The sequence below is a fragment of the Tetrao urogallus genome (assembly GCF_951394365.1).
Source record: "Tetrao urogallus genome assembly, chromosome: 6".
NCBI classification, from domain to species: Eukaryota; Metazoa; Chordata; class Aves; order Galliformes; family Phasianidae; genus Tetrao; species Tetrao urogallus.
In genome coordinates, this window is record NC_136819.1 from 18,016,434 (window position 1) to 18,040,963 (window position 24,530).

The 24,530-nt window shown below is 35.2% G+C and overlaps 1 protein-coding gene across 2 annotated transcripts in view; it reads left to right on the forward strand.

Moving 5' to 3' along the window:
• Positions 1 to 24,530, forward strand: part of PPFIA1 (PTPRF interacting protein alpha 1) — a gene marked incomplete at both ends in the record, with an annotated part of 50,508 nt that overhangs the window by 22,148 nt on the left and 3,830 nt on the right. Inside the window, 20 exons of one of the 2 annotated variants that reach the window (XM_079537339.1) lie at positions 432 to 578; positions 1,303 to 1,437; positions 1,968 to 2,042; positions 2,471 to 2,554; positions 3,151 to 3,282; positions 5,475 to 5,537; positions 6,771 to 6,850; positions 7,128 to 7,278; positions 7,941 to 8,164; positions 8,576 to 8,810; positions 11,437 to 11,466; positions 12,241 to 12,392; positions 13,130 to 13,302; positions 14,982 to 15,075; positions 19,698 to 19,779; positions 19,897 to 20,097; positions 20,902 to 20,964; positions 21,538 to 21,564; positions 23,328 to 23,503; positions 23,586 to 23,683. In XM_079537339.1, the coding sequence (XP_079393465.1) occupies positions 432 to 578; positions 1,303 to 1,437; positions 1,968 to 2,042; positions 2,471 to 2,554; positions 3,151 to 3,282; positions 5,475 to 5,537; positions 6,771 to 6,850; positions 7,128 to 7,278; positions 7,941 to 8,164; positions 8,576 to 8,810; positions 11,437 to 11,466; positions 12,241 to 12,392; positions 13,130 to 13,302; positions 14,982 to 15,075; positions 19,698 to 19,779; positions 19,897 to 20,097; positions 20,902 to 20,964; positions 21,538 to 21,564; positions 23,328 to 23,503; positions 23,586 to 23,683 (2,422 nt within the window). The remainder of the gene's footprint in view (positions 1 to 431; positions 579 to 1,302; positions 1,438 to 1,967; positions 2,043 to 2,470; positions 2,555 to 3,150; positions 3,283 to 5,474; positions 5,538 to 6,770; positions 6,851 to 7,127; positions 7,279 to 7,940; positions 8,165 to 8,575; positions 8,811 to 11,436; positions 11,467 to 12,240; positions 12,393 to 13,129; positions 13,303 to 14,981; positions 15,076 to 19,697; positions 19,780 to 19,896; positions 20,098 to 20,901; positions 20,965 to 21,537; positions 21,565 to 23,327; positions 23,504 to 23,585; positions 23,684 to 24,530) is intronic. The other variant, XM_079537340.1, reaches the window with a different exon arrangement.

Genomic DNA, 24,530 nt, shown 5'->3' on the forward strand with positions numbered 1-24,530 from the left:
TAAATTTATTAAACTAGAGATCTAGCTTTGTGGACTTGAAGCATGAAAGATACTTATCTTGTCATAGATGCTGACTGTATTCATGTTCATTTGTTGTTGTTGTTGAAGTTGTATGCAGTTATAGTATCACTGAGTGATGTGGTGGACAGTTCCTGTTACCCATCCATCACTAACCTTCAAATTAATATGACTTACAGTGTAGTCTGGAAGAGGATGTATCCTTATTAAACTGAAAGGGACCTTTAATTAGTTCTCAGAACACTCTGACCATCCATTAAGTAAAGATCAGTGGTTTTAAACTACTAAAAACAAGTTATTGAACTTATTAGCTAAAGTTACAAATTATGCTCAAGTTGTGTGCTCTGTTGTTTGATCAGTAAATAATTATCCCCAGTATTAAAAGACTACATTCTGTCTTGCCTTTTGGATAGACTATGGCCCAGAAGGAGGACATGGAAGAGAGAATTACAACTCTTGAAAAACGCTACCTCGCTGCACAACGTGAAGCTACATCTGTGCATGACCTCAATGATAAACTTGAAAACGAAATAGCCACTAAAGACTCCATGCATCGACAGGTTGTAAATTGCTCAGTACCTTTTGCTCAGCATAGTACTAATGGAAATAATATTTGTACTATTCCAAAGCACTTCACTTTGCTTTTAGGAAAACAAATATTTGTAGTGCACTGTTGTTGATAATTATTTTTTGGTAGGGAGTGCATTGTACAGAGCTTTATCCTGAAAGCGAAGATGAGAGTATACTGGAGAAGAGCTTTTTAAGCATTTCAGTGACTTGATCATGCCAGAGGAGGGATTTTGTCCTTTATTTAGCCAGTCACTTTCTAACTGGAGGAAGCCAGGCAACACTTAGTTACTGTTTGTAATTTTTTTTATAAGTTTTGTACACACTTATATTTTAAAATAAATTTTCTGGTAACATGCATAGTGTTATTTTAAAGACAAATGAGTTTATCCTTAGTATAACTCACTTTTAGCAGAGCTTTGACATTGAAAGTTTACAATATATTTTATATAATTCCCATACCATTACTATATTTGTTCATTGATGGAGTTGCTTTTGGAATCCTCAAAAATATTTGCAATAAAAAAAAAAAAATAAAAAAATAAGGCTTTCATATGTTGAAAGGGAAGATGCCACCTCTTTGTTCATGAGACCAGTTTTGGATAGCTTGTTCTTAGTTCTAGTGAAGTCAGGAAACTGTCTCTTCACCTTTGTGTTTGATCAAAATTGATTCCCATTTTTAACACTAAAAATTGCTGATCATAATCCTGTATGTAGAGTGAAGATAAGAACAGGCAGTTGCAAGAAAGGCTGGAACTAGCTGAGCAGAAGCTCCAGCAGACTTTGAGAAAAGCTGAAACTTTACCAGAGGTGGAAGCTGAGCTAGCACAGAGAGTTGCAGCACTTTCAAAGGTAAGATAACTGGCAATGTCCTCGAGGTCTTTTTCTCTATTATTGTCCCACTACGAAAAAATCTGTTCTTACTGTTGTTTTTGTTGATCTGTTTTAGTTTTTCCCCAACCAGTTCAGAGATTATTTCTGCTCGTCTCTTGAAATGCACTCTGATTTGTCCTGTGTCTTTAATTTCTCTCTGGAATTTGATTAGTTTTTCTTGTTGCCCTGTTGCATTATGGAGGTGCCTTTTTGAACTGCTACTTTGTTAGGTTTTATTACAATTCTTTCAATAGTAGGTATTAAAATAAGTAGCAATTTCTGAAGGGGAAAAACATTTTTCTTCTACTGTTAACGGAGTGAGACATGTAGGATGAGAGAAGTAATGGGTAGTCAGCAGTATAAAGACTTTTGGAGGATTGCAAGTGGAGTAGTGGAATCTGAAGTAATATGCGTTGAGTATAAATGAACCTTTTTGTATATGTGTCTCCTTAAAGTCTTAGTTTCTTTTCTTTCCCTGTTATCTCTTCCATCCCTTACTGGCTGTGTAGTCTGACCTTTTGTCTCCTGGGAACTCTGCTGCTAAAGATGCTAAACTGTTGGAACTTACCACCAAACTTAGGAAGGTAGAATTTGTGTATTAGTCTTCATTTCTGCTTGCTGCTTTCTGCTTTGTCATGACCAACAACAAAAACTCATAGTGTCTAGGCTAGTGAGAAGTTGAGAATGTGTTTAGTTGTTTTTTTTTTTTTTTTTTGTTGGCTTTTGGGAATTTTGAATGAAAATCTGCTGTTACAAAATCATTTGCAAGTAAGAGTTGATTCACAGGATCTAGTGGTGAGAGGCTTTGTCTTGTTATGTAACATGCAAACTCTCACACTAGATACTCTTAGCGAGAGAAAGGCATCAGTTCTGCATTGTATATTATCATAAATGGCAGTTACACAAAGCATGTTAGATATACTGTCATGCTTCGATGTTTTTATGCCTTTGAAAGTTTTTTGTTTTTTTTTTTTTTAATAAAAAATTTTGATTTTGTTTTTTAAATTGACAGGCTGAAGAGAGGCATGGTAATATAGAAGAGCGACTGAGACAGATGGAAGCACAGTTAGAAGAAAAGAATCAAGAACTACAAAGGGTACGATACACATTTTTGGCACTGAAACAAAGCTGAAAATCTGATTCCCTTCATGGTTTTCTACCATTCAGCAAAGCTGATTTTGTTTCATCTCTAAAATAAATCAGAGTTTGGGTTGGTTCATAGCTGGGTGATCTGGACCGCTTTCTATGGCTAACTTTCAGTCTCAAGGAAAAGCTGAAAGTCTCTGATCGATTTGAAATAAGTTTGGAGTTACCTTGTTGTTAGTTATACTTTCTGAGTATACTTTCTGATGAAGAAATCTGATCAGAAATCTTGCTGAAGTAACTGAGCATGCAAAAAATGATTTTTAGATTATAAATAATTAATTGCTTTTGAAATCTGGTTTGTTTTAAAGTGTAAGCTCAGACTTTCAAACTTCTGATCTCAAATGCTCATTAAAATCTTGTGTCCCTTATACTCCCTTACAGAGTCTTGGGGATACACGCAGTATTTCTTATCCCTTTGGAAAAACCATTTCTATTAAAGAAAAATACAAATTAAGAAAGCATACCGCTTTACAACCAGCAAGACGTTGTTCCAAGTTATTTCAGTAACTTTGTCATAAGAATTTTAATTTTTGTTATTTATCTTAGGCTAGACAGAGAGAGAAGATGAACGAAGAGCATAATAAACGCTTGTCAGAAACTGTGGATAAGCTACTCTCTGAATCTAATGAAAGGCTTCAGCTTCATCTCAAGGAGAGGATGGCTGCCTTGGAAGATAAGGTAACCTGAAGTTACATTCCTAGCGTGTTTATTCATTAGATGTTTAACATTCTGTAGTGATTTCTGTATTTTGTAATGAGAAGTATATTCTTAAAATTTCTTTTTTTGGGGGGTTGGAGGAGGGGTAGAGGATAGACCTTAAACATGCATTGAGATCACATCTTTTAGGATGCTTTATTTTTTTTTTTAGTTGACTGATGTGGACTGCATAAGTAGGCTTGTCCAGTGTAATACAGGAAGTCTGAAGAATTAGGACTTGAAATGTGACCTCTTCAGTTCAGATTCCTTTTGTTTCCCACAGCTTTTGTCTGTGTTGGTTACTCTAAATCATTACGGAATTCTTGCAGGTTGAGACAATCTTGTGTCTTCTCCCCCAGATGAACAGGTTATACAAACATAATGGAACTAACTATTCCTTGTGTTGTTGGTGCACGTGTCAGAGCCTTCTCCTATATTTAATTCCTCTTTTACTACATATTTACCTTTGATTCCTTTCTGCTTTTGGAGCTAGGTCCTCAAGGGTTTTTCTTTCATGCCTGTCTTTTAAGAATTCTCTTATTCTGTGACCAAAAAAAAAAAAAAAAAAAAAAAATCAGTGCCTTTTACCAGTAGTACTTTGAATTGGAATTGCTTTGTCTTGGATTAGTAAGCAATTAGTTTCTTGTACTGGAGGCTGGGGAAATGCCTCAGTAAAAGCTGAGTGGTGTATTCAGACTTCAGTGGGTGTTTACTTTCTCGTGGGTTCATGTTAAGTCAGTTCTAATCCCTAAGCTTTTGGTCTTTTGAGAGTCGTAGAACTGCCCACAGATCATCAGAGATTTAGTTTTCTCTTTTTCCAGCTTTTTCATTTTGGGGGCTAAGAAAAATCAAGTACTGTAGTACAAATGCAGGTCCTGCTGGTTCTGGTCCTTTGGGTTAACGGTGAAGAATGCTTCCTGTATGATCATAGGATGATTTGAGTTGGAAAGGACCTTAAAGATCATCTATTTCCAACTCACCTGTCATGGACTGGGAGGTCAGTTATCTGATATCTAAGGCCATAGACTTTTGCCTTCTAGGTTTTAAGATTGCTATTTTCAAGATCACCAGCTGCTTCCAGTACTTCTGACTCTCTTGTTATGGGCCTTACTGTTAAGGTTGCTCTGACAGTGTTCATAAATTCAATTTCTGAGAAGCAGCTGATGGCATTTTTTCTTTTTATGGCCAACATTGGGAAGGATGCATTGGAGTTAACCTAAAGCACTTATTTTCCCCTCAAATTTGAACTACATTCATGAATAACGAGAGAAATTTAGTTGTTCCTTACTGTCAGTAACAGCTTCTAGAAAAAAATTCTCCCTGGAATGGCTTCCAGCTCATTCTTCCAATAAATTGGAAAGAAAGGTGCATATAAAACTTCAGTACTTTCCTTCTGATCACTGAAGCTCTTTTCCAGAATGATTTGTTTGTTCACTTACGAAATCTTATTACAGGTTTAAAATGCAAATAATTGTATTACTCATCTCAAGGAAATGTGCTTAGCAGAACTTCTTGGCAACTTTGGAAAGCAAAGAATACATGAGGTGGTTATAAATTTACTATTAGAAGGGGGAATCTTTTGACTTTTGTTTAAAATCATTTACTGTGGTCACGTTAGTTAAATCTTTTTGATTGTTGTAGCTCTCAGATGATTCTTAATTTGAATTTGGGAACTGTTTTGAGCAAACAGATTATAGTAGTTGTAAGTACCTTTATTGGAGCTGTTTAAAAGTTGCAACATAATTGTGAAGAAAACAGCTCTTGCATTATAGTAATTTTGTTGATCAGAAAAGTGAAAGCAAAATGAAAATTCAAAAGCAAAATGATAATAGCCAGTAATATCTTAGTAACCAAAGACAAAACAGATTTTAAGTTCTTTAGCTGCATAATTACTATTTGTTTTTGATCAAGTAAAGTATTTGTATTTTGTATATACATATACAAGTTTCTGCTGTTAGTAAATCCATCATTTACAGAGCTGTATATGTAAAAGATTTTTTGAGGTGTGATCTCAAAAGTAAAGTACCTGCTAAACATAGTAGATAAAGAAGTAAACTATCTGCTAAATTAAGATGCATCTGTACAGCATGACTAAAGTTTGTTAGTAACTCCTATTGGTTATGGTTTAGGAGTGGTAAGCTTTTATAAATAACTTGTGATACATTTTGTTTTAGAATTCACTTCTGCGAGAAATTGAAAATGCAAAAAAACAAATAGAGGAACTTCAGCATGAGAAGGTATAATATGCATTTCTGAAATGTTATGTTGGGAAATAACTGCTGTGTTGCTGCATAGCAGAAGCAGATTTGGCTTGCCCCATAAAGCTCAACATTATTAATGCTATTTAGTCCAAAAATACCAATTTTGAGGGCTGATTTTTTTTTTTTTATTTTGTAATACGGTTTGCTTCAATTTTGTTAAGTTTTTATAGATATTTTATTTTTTTCCTCAGACGTAACACAGTTCTGAATATGCAAAGTGGATGGATATATTGGCGATTTGCTGAAGTTTAAAGTTTGCATAGTATTTTTTATTTTGCTGTTTATACATAAAACTACGAACAGTAAAAAGGAAAGAGAAATACTTTAACAGTGGGTATTTTCCCTTAGGTGTATACTTAAAGCAGTGGATATCATAAGATGCTTGTTTGATAAAATTGTCTTAAAATTATGAGAGAGAGATTTATTAGACGTGGTTATTCCTTTGCAGTACTGACTGGCTCTGTAACTGGCAAATTCACTTCTGAATAATAGTGGTGGGGCCTTTCATTTTTTTTGCTTCCTTAAGCAGTGATGATTCATTTTATGATCACACTGTTCTGAAATAAACTTGTTATTGCTTATTAAATCACAAGTGTACTGCATCTCCCCAAATCGTTTTAGTAAGTAGCTATGCCAAAATATTGGAGGCTGTGATTTTGTAACAAAATGAAGAACATATTCAGAATATTTTGTAGGATGTACTTCGAATTTTTATGTAGGCCACTAGTTTTCACACGAGGCACAGATGTTAATCATCAGCCACTTTCCACGGGCTTTCATTGTTCTCTCATTCATTGGATTGCTTTGTTAAATTCGAACTTCTACAGCATTTATGAGTAGAGTTAAAAGTGGTTGCTTTTAGGACTTGTTTTTCACAATTTGACAAATCTTGGTTTGTATTAAATATTGCCATTTTATTTTCCTTCAGTTAGTTAATGTGCAAATTTTGTTCAGTAGCTGCTTTCAGAGTATGTATACAAAGTCACAGTGTAGAGAGCCAAGAATTATCTTTGGATGACCTTTTGCGATGGTGCTGTGCTTTGTAGCAAAAATCATTTTGGTTTTATGTTGTTCAAAGCTATGTTTTAAAGCTATTTATATTTGAGTTTCATAGAAATGAGATCAGTGGGCTAAATATTTGCTTATATATTAGGATCTGATGCTGAATTTTTTAATGCACATTGTTACATATTGTGTCTGTTTTTACAGGATAAACTTATATTAAGTATTGACGCACTAAGGGCTGAAAATGACCAAGTGAGACTCAGAGCCACATCACTTCATCATAGGTACAAGCACTTAATTGTAGTTCAGTGATTTTTTTTTTTTCTGATTTCCTGAAGGAAAAAAAAAAGAAAAAAGGAGCAAACAAAAAACTTTACCTATTGTAAAGGAAAACGCTTCAGTTGTAGCTATAAAACATACTTTATAGAGCAGATAAAGCAGCTATTACACCACTTCAAAAAAGAAAAAAAAAAAAAAAAAAAAGCACTGAGGGTACAACGGAAATCATTTGGGTGGGTTTCTTAGCTTGTTTCACTCCTCTGCCCATCTTGCTAATGATAGTGTTTCTTCCTGTCTTAGCCGGCCAGATTTCAGATACCCGATGGCATCTTCATCTGTGGCTGACAGTCATGCAGACTCTTATGGCACCTCTTCTGTGTTGAGGCGTCCTCAGAAAGGGCGTTTGGCAGCTCTCAGAGATGAGCCTTCAAAGGTAATGGAACTCTGAAAGGAAGTGATGGCAACAAAGCAGATTAGATGATGTTAACAAGTTGCAAGGAGTTGGTGGAATAGGATTACACAGCAATAAAGGGGCTGGATCTTGTATATGAAAACACATTTTAAGATGTGTTTAGATATTCTGCTTCACTAATACAAGGCTACTAGGCTGTATAATTCCATTCCAGTCCATTCCAGTCTGCAATTTTGGGCTGTAAAGTCCAATTTCCTTTAAGTATGAAAAATCTGTGCAATATAATATGAAAGAGTCCTTCCTTTGTGTCTCTACACTTTGGATGTCAACTTTTGTTCACTAATCTAACACTTCTTGTCCTGCAACCCAGTCTTGCAAGTTCGACTTTTACAAAAAGCTGATTTGAATGTGTTTTCTTTGTTAGCAAAAATCTGTTGAGAATGCGTATAGCTAAGATAATGGTGTTTTATCTATTGGGTCTGGCTGTTTTAAACTGTACTTACCTGTAAGAGGCAAAGTTTTCTACGTCATAGCTTTTTGTTTTACATCTCTCTAAACATTGTTATCTTGATGGATACATTCAGCATGTAAGTGGACTTTTAAAAAAATTATTTAAACATCTTGAAAAATAGTAGAAATATCACATTTCACATGTGAGTCTTTCTTTAATTCTCCTATAACAGGTTCAAACTCTGAATGAGCAGGACTGGGAGCGAGCCCAGCAAGCAAGTGTATTGGCAAACGTGGCACAAGCATTTGAAAGCGATGTCGATGTGTCTGATGGTGAGGATGACAGGGAGACTATATTCAGTTCAGTTGATCTGCTGTCACCAAGTGGTCAGGCTGATGCTCAGACTTTGGCCATGATGCTTCAGGAACAGCTGGATGCAATTAACAAAGAGATTAGGTATGGCATATCTGCTGTTACAGTTTTACTGAAAAGTAATGTGTAACACAAGAAATCCTTTTTATATGGTTACTCACAGAATTATTTGCTCATTCACTTTCCTTTGGGAGACTGGGAGAGTGGGAATTGATGAACAAACAAAAAAACTAGATTGCCTGTGCTTTAAGTATTCCTTTCAGGTCTTCAGTCTCATTTGTGGAAGGGATTGTATTGCTAGTTGGACAGAAACCTCTGCATGGTGGTAATAGTTGTAGTGTTTACAACCTCTTTTCAGATTGGATTACTAAATTTTCAGTACAGTTGTTTTGTCTGTCAAGTGCTGCTGCTTTTCAGAATGCTTGAGTGGGGCCATTCTGTTTATACGGTACTTGTTTGAATGCCATGTTCCTTTGGAACCCTTTTTTCTTTCAGGCTTATACAGGAAGAAAAGGAAAACACTGAACAGCGTGCAGAGGAAATTGAAAGCAGAGTGGGTAGTGGGAGTTTGGATGCCCATGGCCGATTCAGGTCCATGAGCTCCATTCCTCCTCCCTATGCAAGTGGTTCCCTTGCTGGTTCTTCCCCACCTGGCAGTGGCCGCTCCACCCCAAGGCGGATTCCGCATAGCCCAGCTAGGGAAGTGGACAGACTAGGTATCATGACACTGGTAAGTATCCACTAACTTTATTTTTCCAGGGGACTGTTCTTTTCCTGTAGGAAATGCATTTGATTTTCCCCTTCCTCTGCTTCTTACTTACCTCTGTTTGTCCTTTCTCTAGTTTTTTCTACTGCTTCCTTTCAACTTCTGTAAAAAGCGTGAGGTAAAATCATAATGATTACCAAAAAAAAAAACCAACAAAATGTTCAGAACTCAGTTCTAGTGGTCAGCATTTCATACTGAAGTATTCCTTTTGCTGTGATTTTTCTTCATTACTCTTCCTGGAAGAAATAAATGTTTTCTTTTTAACCCTCACTCCAGCAACAAGTTACTGTCTGTTTTAAGCTTTAGTTTTAATGGTCTTTTTTTTTTTTTTTTTTTTTTTTTTTAGCTAAATATTCAACTAAAGCATAATTTGCATGTCTTATATTAATCTTGAAGTTTGTGAGATGTCACAGCTGTGATAATACTGAGTGCTAGTGTCTTTTCTTAGCCTATTAAACATGTAGGTAAATGTGTTAGACTTAGTAGCTGGTGTAGTAGCAGCTTGGTCTTTGCAGTGAGTAGGGAAGGATGGATCCATTCTTTTGACCTTTCTACAACTGCTTAGGAAAATTAATCCTTCTAGGAGGTGTTTCACACAGTAAGTCTACCTGTAAAAGAAAGACCAGTTTTCCATCTTCTTGTTTATATAAATTTTAGACAAATCTACCTCCTTAACAGGTGGAACATGTTTCACTGAGAAATATGTCAGAATTAAACAAATACTTCAGTCTATATACATTACTTTGTCTCCAGATTTGGAACCTTTGCTTAATAGTTGTATGTGTAACGTCATGATTACTACACTTTGTCCTGGATTATTGCACTTGTATCATGACTGTAAGATTCAGTGGACAAGGAATGCTATCCAACACTGCAACAGCAGGCAGGCTGCAACAGATTGTCGTATCTAATCTAGCTCTCTGATAGGAGTTTAAAAATGAGCATTTCTGCCACCTATTTTTCCAGCTTTTTGTAATGAACGTGTAATAATTTTGTACGTAATGCAAGGTTTTTTCCATAAAAAAGAATCGTTTGCCATTTTTGTATTAAAAAAAAACAAAAACAAAAACAAAAACAAAAAAAAAACAAAAAAAAAAAAACAAAAAACCAAATTATAATGGCTCAGATCATATATCCAGTGTCAAGCACATCTTTGTTTTGCATAAATTAACATGTTTCAAGAGGTGGAGTACTTTATATCCTTACTCTCACAATAATAAGCTATGCTTCTAGAATTATTGAACAAAAGGTTTCTAGAAACTTTTAGAAAAGCTACTGGGAATTATGAGACAGAATGAGTTCTTATAATTTTTGACAGCTGCATTAGTTTGAGTATGATGGAAGCATTAGCTTAATTAGATAACTAAAGTAGCATTGGGCAGTACATTCAGCTGAAAACTCCTCATCTAGTTTAGAAGCTATCAACTTAATCAATTCTGAAGCTTATATAGCTCTCTTCAACAATTTGCATGAATATTTTTCATTCCATATTGCAGACATTTTCAGATTTTTGTTGTATCAAATTTAATAGAGGAAAAAGCCAGAAAATTGGATATGAATCTGATGTTATTTCTCTCAGAATTTGTTTTATACTCAACTCTACAGTCATAGTACAACAACAAAACTTCTTAATTTTGTGTAGTTTGTGTAGTCCATTCTAATTAGAAGATGTTTAGAAGTTGGTATTGATTTTAAAAACACCACCAACAACAAAACAGCAAAATATATGAAGGCTGCTGGCTATTTTTATGACTTTATTTTTGGTTTACAGTCTTCTGAAATAATAAGTTGCCAAATACAATGGTGACAAATAATCTAAGTTTAGTTTTTGTCAATATTAACCTGAATAACCTGTTAAGTTGTTCACACAACTCAAGGTTGCTATCTTGATCTGAGTGGTAGCGGGATTGAGAAGTACCTAAGAAGTGAAATACAGTGGGTTCTGGAGCAGGTGGAGGATTAGGTGAAACTGAGAGTAGAATCTGAATCAAGCTTGTAATCGCATTAAACTTTGTGAAAAGAGCATTGTTATTGTGTCGAAATGAGCTGTGGGTGCTCTTCCACAGTTATTAAAGTTCGGCTGCTTTTTATGCTATTTAGCGCAACTGCTAAGGTGTTGGGAAGGAAATAATACTGGCGAGTTGTTAAGCTCTGTGCCTGCTGTTGCTACGTGTAGGTCATGTTGTTCAAAGGGAGAAGAGCCCTTGACATAAAACTGGAAATCCTCTGTTTTAAAGGAAACAACTCATGCCCCAAAATGCTCCACTGTTTCTCTTGCTAAAGATAAAGTGCACATCTTGTGTGCTAGTTTCGCGTACAGTACTACTATACTGAAATATCTAGAGTACATCTGTAGGCAATCAAGTATAAACCTTGATGATTTTCCTTCCTTTTCTGTCTTCAGGCATACATTTTTAAATACTGCTGTGATTTGAAGAATGCTTCATTCTCTTATGTTTCTCTGTGCTGTTGCTGTAGTTGTTTTAAATTCTCCCTGCTGTATTTTGTCTGTGGAAGTTATTTCAGTTTATCCTACAGTTTACAATAAATATGGCTTTTCCAAATTTTTTTTTTTGCACGCATCTTTCAGCCTAGTGATTTAAGGAAACACCGTAGAAAGGTAAAATCTTTAGTTTATTTACTGCTGTGCCCCTTCATTCGCTTACTCTTCTCTCAACTTGTTAATGGATACCAGAAGCATATGAGAGAATTTGCTGGTTAACTGTATGATAAAGATTATAAGTTTTTTGACATTAAATGTAAAATGGCTTTTAGCAGAAAGTGTTGGTTTGGTCATTTGTTTTTGAGGTTTTTTTTTTTTCTTTTGCTGCTACGTGGTACAGCTGTGTTGTTTGTAGTTGCTGTTTTGCAATCTTAATGAAAGAATATTTAATTTCAGGGATCTATTAATGCATACACAAATTGTAGTTTCTGTTCTTCAAACAAAAGATTAGCCAAGGCTACAGGTACATAGAAACTGACTTTATAGAATTGGTAGTTTTGCTGATGCGTATCTAAACATGACAGCAAGAACTTCTTTTCCCAGAAACTTTTATTAGCATTTGCAGTTTGCGTAAACTGAAGCCAGCTATGTTGGTTTCATGGAGCTGATGACATTACTTTAGTTGTTAGATCTGTGAATGAACAAAAGATGGCTGCTTGCTCATTTCACTAGCTAAGTCTGAAATGTAGTGGTTTGTCAGTCAAGGTTAAAAAAGAAAATAATTCAGAAGTTCGAATGAGAACCAGGCAATTGTAGAATAGTAAGGGCAAGAGTAACTCTTTAACTTGGAAATTATTGAATTTCCTTCTAATGTATTTTGTGTTGTTAATATTGCTTTCATATTTTACTGTATTCCAACAAAACCCCCAAATTTCATTTGTTCTCCATTAGTCTCCAGCTTCTAGAGAAGAGGTACGTGATGATAAAGCGACAATAAAATGTGAGACATCCCCACCTTCTTCACCTCGATCTTTGCGTTTGGACAGAGTCCAAAAAGGAGCTTTGCATACGGTGAGCCACGAAGATATCAGGGACATAAGAAAGTAAGTAGCTATGAATAAATCAGGACTACTAGTAATGTTAGTTGCTATTTCACATCATCAGAGTAAAATTCTTATAGGCTGAGCAGCTTTGCAATTTTAGATTTTAATCTAGATATCAGTGTCTCAAGAAATAAAAGAACAAGACCACATAAATGAGTGAGTGTTGAATAAACAGTACAGCTTTTAATGATTGGAAATGTTTTTGTGAATGATCCTATTGGCATCAAGTCTGCATTAGGTGTGTGCTTCACATCCTCTTTCACAGATTGCAGTTTATCTATAAATAAGAAAGTTGAAAAAATAATTTCAGTTGGTGTGCGGTTTTTCTTTTTCAAGCATCTCAAGTATTTTCAAGCATTTCGAACTTCCATTGTCAGCTTAATTTGAAAGGAGATGCATTGTCAGCTTTGGCTTTCCTGAATTGCACTTTAAACACCTTAATTCTTCAATAAATCAGTTCCTTTATATAATATCTAAATATCCTACCGCTTCTATTCTTTCCCTTGTTTTTCTCTGTTTCGTGGTTAATGTTTAATGTTTTTCTCTGTTTATTTTGGTATATCAGTTTCTTCTTGTGATGTTCATCAAATCTGAAATTAAATGTTACTAGTAAGCCACTGATCTTTTGTGAACTTTCATGGAAATCAGAAGTTGTCTTTCACTATGTAGTGACAGTGAGTGTGTAGGTAAACCAGTTTGTTTGACTCCTATTTTCCTTTGTTTTGTTTTTGTGAAAGTTCAACCGGCTCACAGGATGGTCAAGCAAGTAATCCTAGTAGCAGCAATAGTAGCCAAGATTCCCTTCACAAAGCCCCCAAAAAGAAGGGGATTAAATCCTCTATTGGCCGCTTGTTTGGCAAGAAAGAAAAGGGACGACCCGGACAAACAAGCAAGGAAGGCTTAGGACAAGGTTGGTTTGCCTTCTTTATTTTTTTTCTTCAGTGAAAGGCTAAATTTTAGGATGTATGTCAGTATATGTATATTTGACAGAGTACTTAGTTGCTTGTGTACATGTTTTATCAAATTAGACACTGAATCTTTTGGCAGGTCTTTTTATGTGCAAGCTCAGTGAGTCAGATATTGCTATCTTTTAGCATGCCTTTTTCTTCTAGGAAAGCGTATTTATTCCTGTGATTCCTGCATAAAATGCATTGCTCTCTACACATTTGAGTGTGATTGACCTTTACGTTATTATGAAAGCTATATACAATGCTAGCAACACAACTAATATTGTGGAGTATATGAAATCCATGTTTTTGTTTAACATGGTAAAGATTGTGGCCATTTGCATACATAAGTGATCCACCAGGACAAAATATTATATGGCAAGTCATCTCTTTTGTATTTGTTTCGTAAAAGCTCTTTTTTGTAAAAGGGACTGTTTTGACATGGTTTATTACAATTATTTGATGTGGTTTCACCAAAGAGGATATGAAGAAGAATTATCTGTTGGGGTGATGGTGTGTATAAAGCTACAGCTGTAGGCACGTGTGATGAAAAGCTGATTGCAGGCTTCAGCAGTGCCATCCAGTCAGCAGAAAGTAGCTGTTGATGAAGTTGGGACAGACAGTCTGCAGGGAGAGCAGTGAAAACCAGAGCAAAGATGCAGTGGCTGTAGCCACCCTCAGAAGGGGATTACAGATCTTTTATATTTCCCATGTTGGTCTTGACATAATTCTCCAATGAAGGAGATGCTTTGAAATACGCTATTCTGTACCCTTAAGAGTTAACCCTTCCTTTACATTTTGTAACTTTCTATAGGTGTTCAACCAGCAATATAGTAAAACCAAATGAAGTTAAATGAAGCTGTGCAGCTAAAATTGATAGTTAGCTCCATTATCCAAATCACCAGCTGTATTGTCTGCTAAAGGTCAACTAAGTCTTTTTAATCGATGTGAAATACTTAACAGGGCTGGTAAACATGTCATGATTTACTTCACAAATATTCCAGTTAGTTTTGTACAGTCACTTCTTGGAATTTCCAACAAAGCATCCATATCACTTCCTGGTTCAAATGCTTAGATGTCATCTATGGGTGAGATGTCCTATGACCAGTAAAGCTCTTCTCTGTAAATGTTTTGCCATTAAGACTTAAATACAGAAAAAATATTTAGAAGAGCATTTTTTCTTCTTGCTGTCCTCACTCCACCATTCACCACAGTCGCTGCTATTTCTGTACTGCTCTTCTAGTTGCAGTATTCCTTTATACATTTTTGGGGTTTGTTGTAGGTCTGAATATGCTGTGTCACCAAAGGATTGTTGATAACCGAAGGTGGTATGAGACTATGAAGTATGATTATGATAAATACTTAAAGAAACTCTAAGCTCAAGCACATCTGTAAGATAATCGTACAAAAGATTTTATCTGGTTTGTCTTTTATGGGCTTGACAGGGGAAAAACTTTTTATCTGCCATTTAAGTGGAAAGAAATTTCCTGGTTAAAAACAGTGTCAGTAGCATTACAAAGAATTAAATATTTTTGCATGGGGAAACAATAGTGATTTTTATCTATAACCATGTGACCAAAACTGAGAAAATAACAAGACTGTTTGTTTTTGTTTTTTTTTTTTTTCTTTTCTTTCTTTGCAGTTGGCATGGCAGAGGCAGATAGTTCCTCTCAGGATGCATTAGGCCTTAGCAAACTTGGAGGTCAGGCAGAAAAAAACAGAAAAATGCAGAAAAAGTAAGTTATCAAATATTTTTAATTCTCTATTAAGATACCACCTTGTTCAAAAATGCTTTGTTTTCAGTTTTGTGTTTTTGGGTATTTTTCCCCAGTGTGGTGCTGTGACTCTTCAGCCTCTGTTAATTTCTTTTTTCCTCGTTTTTCCAGATCATTAGTGATAGTGTAGTCTTGGTAAGTTTGGAAAGGATTAGTTGGTGAACACTTGTTGCTTAAAAGCAGACTCTTATCAAACTGTCCTACAGTATTTTATTTAATTCCCGCTTTGAATTCAATTCATTTGGAAGACTTTCTAAAGTGCTTTGACAATTGCTTGTTGTTAGAGTGCAGTATGAAAGCACGAAAAGTTCACTACAGGGCATTCTTGTATGTATTGGCTTGTCTTTTGTAACAAGTGGCTCAGAACCAGTTTCCTTTTGTGTTGTAGTTGCTAATTGTGTTGGTTGTTTTTTTCCCTTGCTTCTATTTATGATTATCTTGATATTTTTCACTTCATATTACAGCAATTCAAATCTGTTTTCATCTTAAACTCCTTATTTCCTCTGTTTAATGAACTCTGACTCTACTTCCTTTCAGGCAGCTATGATATGTGGTTATTTTTTCCTATTGATGAGAATTTTTTCCAAAGTGTCCAAGCAAACCTTTGAAATTCACCACTGACTACCTACTGCATGTTCTGTTATTCCTTGACTTAGAAAAGATACAGCAAGGTGTAGGTGAGAACAGATACTGTTAGGAATTTTGATTTGATGTTTATATGGTAATACAGGAAACACCTGAATTGTTTAAGTAGGATCAGGCATTCTTTACATTTTTTTCCCCCAAAGCTTAGTTTATACTTCATAGTTCTGGTGCTTTTATTGTGTCAGCTGCTTTTATTGTGTCATTACTCTCAGCTAAAAAAGCTGTCTGAGATCAGAAATGTTTTGACTTTTTGACTTGCCTTCTGAAGATTAAGTAATGTATGTTAGAATGGCAGTGTGATAAATTTCTCTTTACAAGAGAGATTTCTTGCAGTACTTAAGTTCTATTAGCAAATAAAAATAATGCCTGGTCACTTTACTAATGAAAACCAGCAGCATGCTGGTTTGAAAAGTCAGAATGGAATGTGGTTTTGTTTGCATAACAGTAGGCTCAGCTGTTTTTCTTCAAACTTCTACAGTGAAGGCAATCGCACTTTACTGTAGTGTGATATTTTGCTTTTTCTGCAGAGCTTTAAAGTTGTACCACATCTTGCTTGCCTAAATTGTTTTAATCTGGCCACGTACAAATAGTGGTAGGCCTATTCTTGGAACAGTATAGATTTTTATCAACAGTAATGACAAATTGAATTCTAGAGTAGAGCAGTCTATGCTGTCTTAATATTACAATAAGTACAGTTTCTTAGTAAATTTTTGAAGGGCAGAATATGTTAATAACCAATATATAAAGTATACCTAGTGGCTGCCATGTTGTTGGTTGCTTGATGTGAAAGCTTCTGTATGTGAGAGTTGGAAATTAACTTGCTAGCTATACATAGAAACATATGTATTCACAGTGTAGTACCTTCATTTGTGTTGATGAAGAATCTTGTGACAAATAGTGCTGAGAGCAGCATGTACACAAAAGGGGTGAGAGCAGTATTCAGTGTCTTTTCTAACAAAGCATAGTGACTGAATTAAATTGTATGCGTTGTCTATTTTTGTATACCTTTGTTTTCAGTTTAATCTTGGTTTTATATTTTTCTTTGTTTCGTTTTCTTTTTGTTTACCATTTGTGGTAGTGCAAAATCAGGGTAAGTTTGATTTATTAGGATTATTGTGAAATTATGATGAATCTTGCTTGGATTTTTTAGTCTGAAAAGTGCTAACTTTTTTTGAAAGAAGTCTAATTCTGAGAAGAGAGAGATTAGATTCAGAAGAAATTGTTGTGGAAGTGTGTTGCTGAAATATATCCAGTGTTGTCTTAATGCTAGCTGTATGTTTTGTCTTAATTTGCATGGTGTGGTTTTTACGTTTACAATGGAAATATTAAGTCTTTGAAAGTTTGTAATTTGGGTTTTGAAAGTTGCTTGGGGAGTAGTTGATAGTCATGGCGATTCAATTTGAGGGTAGATATATTTATTTAAAGTATGCTCTTTGCTTACTAAATGTGAGTTGCTTTTAATATGATGTTCGTGCTGTTCATTTTTGTGAGCTGTACTGCTCATGCTGTTTGCCACCACTGTCTTAGTGCTTCCTGTTCATCATTACAAGCTTAATGCTGTATTAACTAAGAAAGAAGGCTACTTCCAGTTTAAGGTATCTTTACTTAAAAAAAAAAAAGTCATGCATGAAGTTTACATACCTATTAATGCTACATATGAAAATTACACTATTAATCTGCCTGAAGTTAGTCTATTTTAATTTCATTTTTCTACTGTTGCCTTTCAGTTTTTACACCATAGAACTGTCTGTCATTTCTACCGTTATTGCTCTCTTCAGCGCCTTTACTTTTTTTCCTTAGTATTTTCCTTAGTGTTTTCTCAGCTTCTTCCAAATCTGTTACCTTTGATTCGGACCAAGAAACTTGGATTACAGCAATGCCATTTGGCTACGAGTTCTAGATGTATGTTCCCATCTAGTGACAGTGCTGTTGCATGGAACTGCTTCATTTCCTTGTGGGTCAGAGCATGCTTGCCTGCTGGGAGCCATTGTAAATACAGTTACTTCAGATGGTTTTCGAAGGGCCACTTTGTTGACTACTACACCTAGCACCTGCATTTTTTATATTGTTTTTCTTCCTATATGACCACAATTTCTCTATGGCTGACGTTAGACTCATTTTGAATATATCTAACAACTAGCTTTCCTCAGTTTGTCTCCCATTCTAAGTAACACTCAACCAATTTTAGATGCCCATCCCTTGGTTTTGTTACTTAAATTCCAGTAGTCAGCTGCCCCTTTGAGATCTGGTGTTTCAAGTTTCAAAATGGTGACTATGTATCTACCATCTGTTAACACTGAAAATGTCATTGCAGTAGACAAAGATAATATGAGGATGGATTTTGCACCCATTTAAAAAAAAAAAAAAGTCTAATTGGATGATGTGCCACTAAATTGATATGTCAGTTGTGCTATTTATGTAGCTTGATCATTCATTGCTGGAGCACAGTGATTTTCTGGTGAAGCTGGAAGATAATTTTTGGAAAACTGATATTCCCTGCTGTAGGCAAAATGTTGATGCATCTCTTACAAATGCCAACAGCAGCTACTTCTTAATTCTTCCCAAGAGATGTCTTGAAATTTGAAATAATTTCCCATCTAAGTGAGTTTGTATCTCTTACTGTATATGAACAAACTCTGCATATAACATTCTGCTTCATGGAAGCATTACTTTTTGGATCCATTAAATAATTCGAGTAAACTTCCAATAAACATTGTTTTTCTTATTTTTCTACATTTACTTCCATCACATTTCCTTCCATCAACACAACTATTTTCTGCATGCAGTAATATGACTGCATCATAACTTCACCTTACTCTTTCAGTGCTTTCCCTGTACTGCTCACCTCTAAATCAATTACTCTTTCATGGTTAACCTAAAGCATGCAGGGAGGCTATTGAAATGACAAGAAATTACTGCAGCAATTCTCTGAACTGCATGCCCCAGAAAGCTTTGTGAGCCAGTAGGAGGAGGGGAGGCAGTGCTCACATGCCTGCCTGAGGTCATCTTTGGGATCCTCTGAGCATATCTGTGCTCCTTTGTCACCAATGCACCTCCCTCACTGCATGAGCGTGTTACTGTACTTAACCAAAAGGAGAACAGACCCACCAGTTTCAAAATTTAACTGCTTTGGAAAAACATTGTATTCCTTTCTGGCAAATACAGCATTAAGCATTTTAATATCTTCTTACCAAGCAGTGTTTTATAGAATCTTTGTTATTTAAAAATTAAAAGCAGAAAAATACCGAGTAAGGCAAAGCAATGCAATGTATTTAGGGCTGATGATTTGTGAGATCAATATAGTGTATGTTCTGTGCTAGGAGGAAACCATGATCTGTTTTTACTTTAGAGATATGAATATTTTGGAAGTGTACAAATCAGTATTAGCTTTTAAAGTCTTCTCTTTTTTGTAAGTGTAATCTAATTATTGAGCTGCTAATTGCTGAATGCTGTTTCAGCACTATTGGATTTTAAAATAGGTATACTAGAATGGCTGCTTGTAACCAGCTACATGATGGCTCCTCCTCCGATTTATTTCATTCCTTAGTAGCGTGTTTAGCTGGGATGAATTACTGGGAGGTTCTAGAAAACTGCAGCAATCAAGAATCTAACTGTCAGAGATAAGTCAGACGTCTCCACCTTGTGGTGGCAGCTTTGGCCTGAGTGTCAGTAGTGGTTTGAGACATGTTTTTCTGTAGTTTTCTTAAAGGCAAGACCCAGCATCTCTGTCACACAGAGATTCCCTATGCAGCTCAGCTTATTTCTCTATGTAGTCCTTGTCTATTTCTTGTAACTGCCTTACTGGTTATATCGTTGTGTCTCTTAGGCTGGGAAGTGAAGAAAAAAGGCTGTTTGCAAGAAGATAGTAATTTGATTACAGTGTTAAAGTTACTGTTTGCACTAGTTTTTGTTATTAAGAACTGTTTTTATTATCATAGGCATGAGTTGCTTGAGGAAGCCAGAAGACAAGGTTTACCTTTTGCACAATGGGATGGACCTACAGTAGTTGTATGGTTGGAGGTAAGCAGTCCCTCCAAAATAGGTTAATAATGAACATGCTTATTTTTAAGGAACTTAAGATTTTGGGGCCAGGAGTGCTTTCCAGATTTGGTTACTACTGTTTCTTTTTTGTTTCAGCTGTGGGTAGGGATGCCAGCCTGGTATGTGGCTGCGTGCCGAGCAAATGTGAAAAGTGGTGCTATTATGTCAGCTTTGTCTGATACGGAAATACAGCGTGAAATTGGAATTAGTAATCCCCTGCACAGACTGAAGCTGAGACTGGCCATTCAGGAGATCATGTCACTAACAAGTCCGTCTGCCCCTCCCACCTCAAGGACGGTAAGGAAAGTGATCCAACACTAGATGTCTTTCAGAACCATTAGAATTTCTAAATCTTCTTTCGTAATTATGTAACTGAAAGGATTTGAGCTTCAAGTAAGAATTTCTAGAAACATCAAATCACAGGGAGAACAACTTTTCCTCCTTTTCTGGAAATTAAGAATGTGGTACTTTCCTTAAGTCTAGTTTCTATTAGTGTAATTATACAATTAAAAATACTTATTTGTCTCTCCTTTTAACCTCAGAAACAAAACATAATACAGATGATGTTCACATGTTTGTAGAGAAATTTGTAAAATAGTTTGTAGTAAAATAGAGGTTTTTTAAATCCATGTATGCAGGGCTTTTCATTTGGATTAGTAATTCATACTGTGTGGAATTAGGGGTCCACTTGTACCTTATACGTTGTGTTAAATTTAAACACTGAAAGTTGAATTCCATCTCTCAAGTCTGTGTACTCTACAATCGTTATTTTTGGGATTTCTGAGGTTATGTACAAGACTACAAATACATGTTTTGGATTAGAGCACAGTCAAATGTTGGTCCACTAATTACATCAATGAAAGTTGTTTATCACGTTCAGTTGTATAATATCTTTGAAGAAAAGTGATCTGTGTTAATGGCCTTTTATTCTATGCTATCATGTTAGATAGATTGACCTATACTTAAAACTTCTAGAAACCATTGCTTTTGCCCATGCCTGCTCCTTATATGTACCGATTGCTTATATGTTCTGCAACCTTTCCTCTTTGTTACTGCTTTCCTTTCATTGGATGTGATTGGTTCACTGTGGGGTCATGTTAGACCACGGGAAATGTCTGGGTAACACATGAAGAAATGGAAAATCTTACAGCCACACAACAAACGGTTAGTTTATGGTGTTGCCACTTCTGTTCGTTAGAGTGCTTTTCCCACTTTTTGAACTACTGAACCAAGGGCCCTTTGGTCTTCTTTCTATCCTTTTAAAAATTAATGCATTACAATTCTGCATTGTGGCTTTTTCTAATCATTAACCTTGCAATTTGATTATTAATGTGTTTTTTTTTCCAGATGGGAAAAAAATCAACATTGATAAGACTGTTTTAAAAAAAAAAAATAAAAAATAAAAAAACCACACAAGCAACAAACTTTCTAGAATCTGTTTAAAAAAAAAAAAAAAAAAAAAAAAGCTGACTTGATTTAACTAAGAGATAAAATTGATCTATTTGTGCAGAAATTTCTCTATTTCTCTTCCAGAAAAGTTGATCAGTAGATGGTTTTCCAAATTCTTATGGGACAATGAGTGTCTTGTGTATTTCTCACAATGCATGATGCATGCACTATGTAGATTTTCTTTGTATGCAGTAGACTTAGAGTTTGCAGTGCATCTTTAACTTTTGTCTCATTACTAAACTTAAATACTAATATATGTGTTCTTTTGCTTTTCTAACCACGTAACAGGAAGATGAGGAGGGAAGCTGGGCTCAGGTTGGAAACTTTATGTAATATTATAGACTACATGCAATGTGTTGTCATAATGAGCACGAAAGAATCTGATTTTCTTTGATTGCCATTTCATGGAGTGACTCTTGGTGTAGAATGGGGACTGGGAAAGAGGAAAACTACATGTTTACATATTACAGAGTTACAGGATACACTTACGTTTAGGCTGTTCAAAAGCGTTAATGTTTTTATACAGCTCACAAGATGTGGTGGCAAAATTTGTAAAATATTTTTTATTACATAATGTATGACAAAAAAATTATGGCACTTTTTTATGACACACTATGGTATGTGCCACTTTTAAGTAGGAATGGTAAGGGAAAAATATTCCAAAGGCTTTCTTATCATTAGCTTTCAAAAACATTTGTCCTCAAGCTTTTGAATATCCAAAATGAAGTTACTTATTCTTGTTGAGCATTGTGGTATTCTGTTTGTGTTTAACAAACTAGATCAAATTAAAATTTAATGATGTAAAGCCTTGAATTTTTTAATGGGGAAATGGCTCTTTGGGGCACCAGTCCAGTAAGAATATCTGTTGCGTACAGAAAGTTCTTGCTCAACCTGGCCACCATCACAGGTGTACTGCATACTAAGCCTAGACAACTAAGAAGATTTCTGTGCACTAATTATGTAATCCCCCCTTGATTAATTGTTTTCCCTTCAAGTTTGACAGATCCTAATTGTATTTTCAGGCATTGAGAAAGTTCAGGTTTTTTTATACAGGCATATAAACAGAACTCAGGATTTGCCCGTGACTTATATCTTTGGATGGTACAGTCTCTTCTCATGTGGTCCCCTTCCAGTTTAAACCTGTTCAAGTCCCATTAATTTTTTCTCAGGTGCTCGTTTGCAGATTGTCTATGTTAGCAAGCATGGCTTGTATCTCTATTACAAAAATAATGTGCTTTTTTAATTTTGTTACCCAGTTATGGCTTGAACAAATACCTTTGTGTCACCTTCTTTCTAGAAGATGTTTCCTCTAGAGAAGAAATAAAACTTAACTTCTGCAGTAAAAATAAGTTATTTGCCTTCTCTTTTGAAAAAAGAGAGCTGCTGTTTTTTGTTGCTTGAGGAAAGTTTATATACCTAGTTTCAAATTATTTTCTGAAGTGTTCTACAAAAAATGTTTGGTGATCTGCAGATCTGTATGAAGGTGGAGTGAGTCTAGCATTATAATGAGGGCTAGCAATTAGAGTCATTGGTTCTTATATAGGGAGCTTTTTAATTTCTGCTTATATAATTGGGACCTGCTTCTGAAAACTGTTAGGCATATTAGAAAAAAGCCGAACAGCTACAGTTATTTTTCAACCATCATGTATTTTTGTGCTAAGTAATTTTTTAAGAAAATTACTTTTTCTGCTAAATTTTCAAGAGACAATATTTTCAGCACCTTCACTTTTCAAGAAACACTGCATTTTCAGCTCAACAAAATGAAGTTCTGGGAGTCTTGCTACTAAAACAGTTACACCTTAGTTTTTAAATGTTGTTGCATAATTTTTTTTCATACTCTTTAAGATGATATATATTAGGGCAGTTTTACTTACTGATCTGACTGTCTGGGCTTGCTTTTCTTCATGAAGATAGCTTCTTCAAAAACCCACATGTACTGTTTAATGTTTTTGATGTGTTTATGGAATTTTTAGCGCTATAAGCATTGCTTTATCACTTTCTTTAAAATATGTTGTCTAAAAAAGCTTTTCTCTGTATTTCTCATTTTAACAAGCTTATGTTTTACTTCTTAAAAATAGACATTAGCATATGGTGATATGAACCACGAGTGGATTGGCAATGAATGGCTCCCTAGTCTGGGGCTCCCTCAGTATCGCAGCTACTTCATGGAATGTCTTGTTGATGCTCGAATGCTGGATCACTTAACTAAAAAAGATCTACGTGGCCAACTTAAAATGGTGGACAGTTTTCACAGGTAAATGGGTTAAGCTGGACACCAAACATCTACAGCAAGTATTTTGTTTACCTCTAAATAACTTTTTTTCCTTTCTAAACAGAAACAGTTTTCAGTGTGGAATTATGTGCCTAAGAAGACTGAACTATGATCGAAAAGAACTTGAAAGAAAAAGAGAGGAAAGCCAATCTGAAATTAAAGGTTGGTGACCAATAGTTAAGTTAAAGGTTAATGACTAAAGTTTTGTCCTCAGTCTGAATCCATCCTGCTTGCACCATTCTGCCTCAAAATTGTTTTGGTTTGATTGGTATAAATACTCCTGTGTAGTGTAAAAACAAATAACAACACAAAACTACAAACCACCAGAAACCTATTAAGAACATAATTATTGTTTTGATATTAGTGCTGTACAAGTACTAATTTATGGAGTTTTTCTTTGAAAAAAAATGGCAGTATATTAACAGTATGTTGATCTTTGAATTCTTACAGTGTGAATGTCCTTCAGCAAAATTCAAATACATTTCCTTTCCACTTAGAATTGCAGAAAATTATAGTAGCGAGTATTCAAAAGTGTATGCTACTAAATTGAATGCTGTCAGAACTTAAAGGTAAATAAGATTATAAAACATTATAATAAAGCTTTTCTGTTCAGTTTCAATAGGAAATGCATTAAACTGCTATTGGACTTCTGAGTAGTACAAAAGAAAATAAATATTTAGTCTGTTGCAAGTAAGGTTAAGCCACTTGAAAATGATAGTTTAAAATACAAGATCCATGTTGATTCCTACCTGCATGAACACTATTGCCCAACTGTACTTTTCTCATAAATAATGTGACTAATCTCCTCTGTAGGCAGAGAGAGGAGGTTGTGCAAGATCCAGTGGTGATGGATGTAGCAAAAACTGCTGACTGGAAACAATCCATTGCAGTCCAAACATGAAGTGTTGTTGTCAATTCAGACCATCTCATGCACTCAAAAAAAGCAGGGGGAGATTAATTTGTATCCTAAATATTAAATAACAGAATTCCTTTAGGGCTACTGCTTACC